Here is a 7,362-nt window from a genome sequence, read left to right on the forward strand (position 1 = left end):
GCATCCTCAGAGGTAGTGAGGTCTGTTGGAAGTAGGAAAATGGGTTTATATATCTGTGGAATGACCCGGGTGGGGCAAAGGACTCTTGTCTGCTGGAGCTAGGTGTGAATGTTTCAACTGACCACCTTAATTGGCATTTGATGGCTTGGCAGTGCCTGGGGGAATCTTTTGTTGAGAGGTGATTAGATGTGCCTGATTGTTTACTCTCTGTTGTTTTGCTGCTGTAATTTTAGAGTTTTTTTTAATATTGGTAGCCAGATTTTGTTCATTTTCATGATTTCCTCTTTTCTGTTGAAATTGTCCACCTGCTTGTGGATTTCAATGGCTTCTCTGTGTAGTCTGACATGGTGGTTGTGAGAGTGGTCCACAATTACAACAGCAAAACAACAGAGAGTAAACAATCAGACACATCTAATCACCTCTCAACAAAAGATTCCCCCAGGCACTGTCAAGCCATCAAATGCTAATTAAGGTGGTCAGTTGAAACATTCACACCTAGCTCCAGGAGACAAGAGTCCTTTGCCCCACCCGGGTCATTCCACAGATATATAAACCCATTTTCCTACTTCCAACAGACCTCACTACCTCAGAGGATGCTTGCTGTAATAAAACTACCTTTTTAGTCGGCTAGGCCAAAGCCTGCTTGGCAGTGTTTGGCCTCCTGGTTGTTGAACAGAGAAGGAGGAGGAGTCAGGCTGACTCCTGATTGGGTGTAACAATCAGGGGTGGAGTCAGCTGAATGGAGGGAAAGGAGCTGTCTTATCTGACAGAGGGAGAAGAGCCTGAGATCAGGGGCGGCCCGTCCATTACTCGAAGTAAGCGGTGGCGGAATACTTTTTTTGCCAGGGGGCGCTGTTCTGTCCTTAGGCCACGCCTCCTCCTGCAGGCCCCATGCGCCCTCCACGGCCTTCTAATGGAGAAGCGCAGGCCCCGCCCACTAGGCGAGAGGGAAGTCCTCCCTCCCTCCACGTGCTGCCAGGAGGGAGGGAGGCAGCCAGCCAGCCAGGCTCTTTCGCTTTCCCTTTCCTTCCCTGCAACTGAGCCTGGACCCCTCTCAGGGCAGCAAGGAGGCCTGGTCAAAAGGTACTGCAAATGTCATCTTCTGTACATGCCTCCCCCAAACCCCTCTAGTATTTGGTAATGGAAGTCCTATATGCCAAGCTTGGTTCAATTCTATTGTTGGTGGAGCTCAGAATGTTCTTTGGTGCTTGGTAAACTGCAATTCCCAAATGTCAGGGTCTATTTTTCCCAACCCCCTCTCCAGTATTTTCTGTTAGTCATGAAAGTCCTGTATGCCAAGTTTGGTTCAGTTCTATTATTGGTGGAGTTCAGAATGCTCTTTGGTGCTTGGTGAAGCATTCTCACCTGATGTTTCACCCACATCTATGGCAGGCATCCTCAAGAGGCTGTGAGGTCTGTTTGTAACTAGGCAAGTGGGGTTTGTATATCTGTGGAATGTCCAGGGTGGGAAAAAGAACTCATGTCTGCTTGAGGTAAGTGTGAATGTTGCAATTGGTCATCTTGATGAGTATTTAATGGCCTTGCAGCTTCGAAGCCGAGCTAGTTGCTGCCCAGGAATCCTTTGTTGGGAGCGGTTAACTGGCCCTGATTGCTTCATGTCAGGAATTCCCCCCCTTTTTTAGTGTTGCTCTTTATTTATTGTTCTGATTTTAGAGGGTTATTTTAGAGGGTACTGGTAGCCAGATTTTGGGCGAGGGGCGAGTGAGGCATTCTCTCCTGACGTTTTGCCTGCATCTATGGCAAGCAGCATCCTCAGAGGTAGTGAAGTCTATATTTATAAGGGTTTATATTTATGTGGAATAATGACCAGGGTGGGACAAAGGACTCTTGTCTGCTGGAGCGAGGTGTGAATGTTTCAACTGACCACCTTGATTAGCATTTGATGGCCTGGCAGTGCCTGGAGCAATCTTTTGTTGAGAGGTGATTAGATGTCCCTGATTGGGTTGTTGTAGGTTTTTTCAGGCCATATGGCCATGGCCTAGAGGCATTTTCTCCTGACTTTTTGCCTGCATCTATGGCGAGCGAGAGGGGCGAGTGAGGCATTCTCTCCTGACGTTTTGCCTGCATCTATGGCAAGCAGCATCCTCAGAGGTAGTGAAGTCTATATTTATAAGGGTTTATATTTATGTGGAATAATGACCAGGGTGGGACAAAGGACTCTTGTCTGCTGGAGCGAGGTGTGAATGTTTCAACTGACCACCTTGATTAGCATTTGATGGCCTGGCAGTGCCTGGAGCAATCTTTTGTTGAGAGGTGATTAGATGTCCCTGATTGGGTTGTTGTAGGTTTTTTCAGGCCATATGGCCATGGCCTAGAGGCATTTTCTCCTGACTTTTCGCCTGCATCTATGGCGAGCGAGAGGGGCGAGTGAGGCATTCTCTCCTGACGTTTTGCCTGCATCTATGGCAAGCAGCATCCTCAGAGGTAGTGAAGTCTATATTTATAAGGGTTTATATTTATGTGGAATAATGACCAGGGTGGGACAAAGGACTCTTGTCTGCTGGAGCGAGGTGTGAATGTTTCAACTGACCACCTTGATTAGCATTTGATGGCCTGGCAGTGCCTGGAGCAATCTTTTGTTGAGAGGTGATTAGATGTCCCTGATTGGGTTGTTGTAGGTTTTTTCAGGCCATATGGCCATGGCCTAGAGGCATTTTCTCCTGACTTTTTGCCTGCATCTATGGCGAGCGAGAGGGGCGAGTGAGGCATTCTCTCCTGACGTTTTGCCTGCATCTATGGCAAGCAGCATCCTCAGAGGTAGTGAAGTCTATATTTATAAGGGTTTATATTTATGTGGAATAATGACCAGGGTGGGACAAAGGACTCTTGTCTGCTGGAGCGAGGTGTGAATGTTTCAACTGACCACCTTGATTAGCATTTGATGGCCTGGCAGTGCCTGGAGCAATCTTTTGTTGAGAGGTGATTACAGATGTCCCTGATTGGGTTGTTGTAGGTTTTTTCAGGCCATATGGCCATGGCCTAGAGGCATTCTCTCCTGACGTTTTGCCTGCATCTATGGCAAGCATCCTCTACTAGTGAGGTCTGTTGGAAGTAGGAAAAAGGGTTTATATATTTATGTGGAATAATGACCAGGGTGGGACAAAGGACTCTTGTCTGCTGGAGCGAGGTGTGAATGTTTCAACTGACCACCTTGATTAGAGGGCCCGCCAGAGTGAGTGCCTGCCTTCCCTCCTTAATAATAATTTTAATTTCTCCTCCCTATTCTACTAAATTAATAATTAAATTGAAAAAAAATTGAAAAAAAATTGAAAAAATATTGAAAAAAAGGGCGCCATCTTTACAAAATGTTTTGTAAATATTTACGAAATTTCGTAAATACCGAACTTTTTTTTTGAAAATTTTGTAATTATTTTAAATATCGAAACAAAAAAAAACCCCAATTACAAAACGATTTTAGAAACAAATTTTTGCGTTGTTACCCAGGCCTAATAGATAGATAGATAGTGATTGGTTTTGGGGGGGGGGGAGGGGGGGCGCCAAAATACTGTTTGCTTACCATTGAAAATTACCTAGGGCCGCCTCTGCCTGAGATTTAGACAGAGTAGGATGTAGATTTTTGGAGCAGGGAACTGACAGAAGGGAAGAGCTTTTAGCTAGTCTCTAGGTTAGGGAATAAGGAGAAGACATTAGGCTAGAGCCTTACTAGATTAGAGAGGCTAGTAAAGAAAAGCTGTGTCTTACTGAGCCTAAGAGAGGTCTCAGAGATACCTTATAACCCTGTGTGAGAGGCAGACTGAGGTCTGTGCTCTGTGTAAAACTGTGTCTAATAATAGAACAGTTAGTTAAAGGGACTCAAGCTGAGAAAGCTATTCTGTCAGGAGAACTGTTTGTGTTCAAGCAACCAAGTTACTGCAACTGCATCAAGATTTTGTACCACTCATTCCAACGAGTTGTTGTTATTCTCAAGTTAAAATAAACTCTTTATTAGTTTACTCTCAACTGTTGTTCGCCTCAATCCATTCGTTTCCCTCAAAATCATTCTCTCAACACATCTTTTACTCTCCAGTCAGCCATAGAAGTCTAAGAGCTCAAATACCCTTTTATTTAAAATACAATCACACCCTTTTGGTTCCTCAGGCCGGCAATTCTGAGGTGGTGGCAGCTATTTTTACCAAGTGGAATGGAAAGATAGAGAAACAAACAGTGTCTCATTTCTGACATGAGTTATACTACAGGGAAGAGGCAATATGTGGCTCTCCATTAGATTTATTTATTTACAGTATTTATATTCTGCCCTTCTCACCCCGCAGGGGACTCAGGGCAGAGTATAATGTACATATACCTCACCTCACAACCTCTGAGGATGCATGCCATAGATGCAGGTGAAACGTCAGGAGAAAATGCCTCTAGAACATGACCATATAGCCCGGAAAAACCTACAACAACCCAATATTCTGATTGTAGGTTGCTCTCAGTTGGTGGGGTTGGCACTGGAGTTCTCAGTAGCTCAGTACTCCAGAAAATCAGTCCCTCCACTAATCCTAATCCTAACCTCAGCACACTGGAATGACAATGAGGTAAAAAAAAAAAAACAACAACCCACAATTCACTCAATTATATCTGTTATCTGTCTACGTAAAGGCTAAAAATGTCTAACTCTGGATTTTTGCCTTAGAGGAAAAGCATTGCATAAAATCACTACTGCATTATTTTAAATATTATATCTTCTGAAGGTATATTTAGAAAACCACTTCTGAAAGTTCTGTTTCATATTTTTCAATATTTTAAATTTTATTTAATATTTTGCTAGAAGCCTAACAATATAAATGATATGTACATATGTAATAGCTAGCACCCAATAATAGTTGGCATGTGCACATGCAAATTTTCCTAATGCCTTGAGCATTGTCCTAATTTATGCTATTAAAGAGGTCTTTATTTTGGTGGCACAGTTAAGAGTCAGGATTCACTTGTTATCACAGAGGTATCCTAAGATACCTATATTACTTTCACTCTGGATGAGCTCAAATATCACCTAAAATTAAGTATGCTTGAATAAACTGGTATTCTGTGCAATTAAGGTATAAAATTAGATAAGCCAATGCCAAGAGGCAGCCACCCCTCATAAAATAAAGACATCTCTTCAAATGTTATTTTTAATTCCATCAAAGGAAACAGAAAAATAAGAATTCCAGTCCTCAAGACAAAACTGACTAGGTAGATTGATTTAATAAATAAAGTTGAACTAATTTCCCAACTGGGGTTAGATTTGGAGTGCCTGACTATTAAGAACATTATGTGAGAAGTAAAATAGTGTCAAAGTGCAAGGAACCTTTTCTATTGTTATTACATAGAATAGAATAGCTTTAATATGATTATACCATTGTATAACACAATTAAATGTCTTCCCCAGGACACCACACAAAACAACACACCCATCCCCCCACAACCCAACCACCACAGCACAGCCCTCTATGCCACCTCAATGCAAAACCATGGAGTTCAAGATAGCCACAGCTCTAGGATAAAAGCTATATCTCAGTCTGTTTGTCCTTGTCTGTTATAATCCATTTTAGCATAGATCAGCCATCAAAAGATACATGCTTAACTTGCATGCTGTTTCATCTGAAAATCAGATAGCAAGCTATAACTTTTTGATGGATGTAACACCTGAAAACATCAGCTTTTCTGGGGAGAAAACTCTGCAAAGTTGGGGGAAAATGTCTCCAGACTAGGTTTAACAGTTGCTTAGGGTAACAGGGCCGGCATTAGTTATAATAGGCTTAGCTTCCTTAAGCTGCCAATGTACAAGTTTGCCCTAATGAAGAAGTTAAATTTACACCTACACTGGTTACTTTTCTGTATATTTGAGCTGCGTTCTGGCATTCAGAATAAGGGTACTCAGAAGTTGCCATCTCCAGCATGCACATTCCAAATGCATAGACGTCCACAGACTCATCGTAATGCTCTTCATACATTTCAGGAGCCATGAATTCAGGAGTTCCTAGGAAAAGAGGGGAAATACATTCATTTCGTATTTATCAAGACAATTTTTCCTTGCTATATCATCTTATATACTGGGTAAAGAGAAGTTCGATCTGGACAAGGTTTTCTCACTGAGAGTTTGATTAATAATAACAAAAGAACAAAAGAGTTGTTGTAGGTTTTTTTGGGCTATATGGCCATGGTCTAGAGCCATTTTCTCCTGACTTTTCGCCTGCATCTATGGCAAGCATTGTCAGAGGTAGTGAGGTCTGTTGGAACTAGGAGACAAAGGACTCTTGTCTGCTGGAGCTGGGTGTGAATGTTTCAACTGACCACCTTGATTGGCATATAATGGCCTGACAGTGCCTGGAGCAAGAACAAGGACATCCAATCACCTCTCAACAAAAGTTTGCTCCAGGCACTGTCAGGCCATTATATGCTAATCAATGTGGTCACACCTAGCTCCAGCAGACAAGAGTCCTTTGTCTCACCCTGGTCATTCCACAGATATATAAATCCTTTTTCCTAGTTCCAACAGACCTCACTACCTCTGGGGATGCTTGCCATAGATACAGACGAAACATCAGGAGAAAATGCCTCTAGACCATGGCCATATAGCCCGAAAAAACCTACAACAACCCAGTGATTCCGGCCATGAAAACCTTCGACAATACAAAGAACAAAAGACTTCTTTTACAGTGCAATCCTCAACATGTCCATTAGTGAACACCAAGTGATTCACTGGGATTTACACCTTAGTTTATAATAAAATTGAAACAAAGAGAACTCTTAAAATGCAGGAGTGAATTGTGCCCTGCTGTATGAGCTCAGTTCTGATACAGAAAACAAATTCCCAACTAAATATTTCTGCAGAGACATCCTCTCTGCTTACTTCCACATCTGAACCTGCAACTTGCACTTATTTTGTTAGGCTTAAAAGTCAGGGCTGCAGAAAAAAACAACAAGCAAACAAATAGGAACATGCATACCGCAAGTCTGATATCTGCTCACAGTAACAGCAATAATAATTCTCCAACTGTGACTATTTGTGTAGCCAAGGCACTTATATCTATTCACAAAAGGTATTTACTGTCAGGGTGCAGGAATTATATGATTTCCAAAATCACAAAAATATATTTAGAAAAAAACACTGCTGGAAGTGGCTTGGGACAAATTGAGAGCAAATATCCTAATAAGCACAAGGCCAAAACAACTTATTTGAAATGTAGTGATGGAGGAGGGTTCTGTAGATAGCATTACAAACAATACAAAAATTGGACCCTGTTTATTCTTACTAGAAGCAAAATGATTGAATAAATTGATATCGTGCTTTGAACACATTATAAGACAACATGATTCAATGAAAAACAACGGCAATGCTGAGTAAAGTGGAAG

The 7,362-nt window shown here is 42.1% G+C and overlaps 1 protein-coding gene across 4 annotated transcripts in view; it reads right to left on the minus strand.

The window, feature by feature from the left end:
• The window catches only part of WNK3 (WNK lysine deficient protein kinase 3), a 132,600-nt gene that overhangs the window by 64,157 nt on the left and 61,081 nt on the right, over positions 1 to 7,362 (minus strand). For all 4 annotated transcript variants that reach the window (XM_067464155.1, XM_060763287.2, XM_067464153.1 and 1 more), the window contains exon 5: positions 5,829 to 5,986. In XM_067464155.1, the coding sequence (XP_067320256.1) occupies positions 5,829 to 5,986 (158 nt within the window). The remainder of the gene's footprint in view (positions 1 to 5,828; positions 5,987 to 7,362) is intronic.

Source organism: Anolis sagrei, chromosome 2 (assembly GCF_037176765.1).
Source record: "Anolis sagrei isolate rAnoSag1 chromosome 2, rAnoSag1.mat, whole genome shotgun sequence".
In the NCBI taxonomy this organism is placed as follows: domain Eukaryota; kingdom Metazoa; phylum Chordata; class Lepidosauria; order Squamata; family Dactyloidae; genus Anolis; species Anolis sagrei.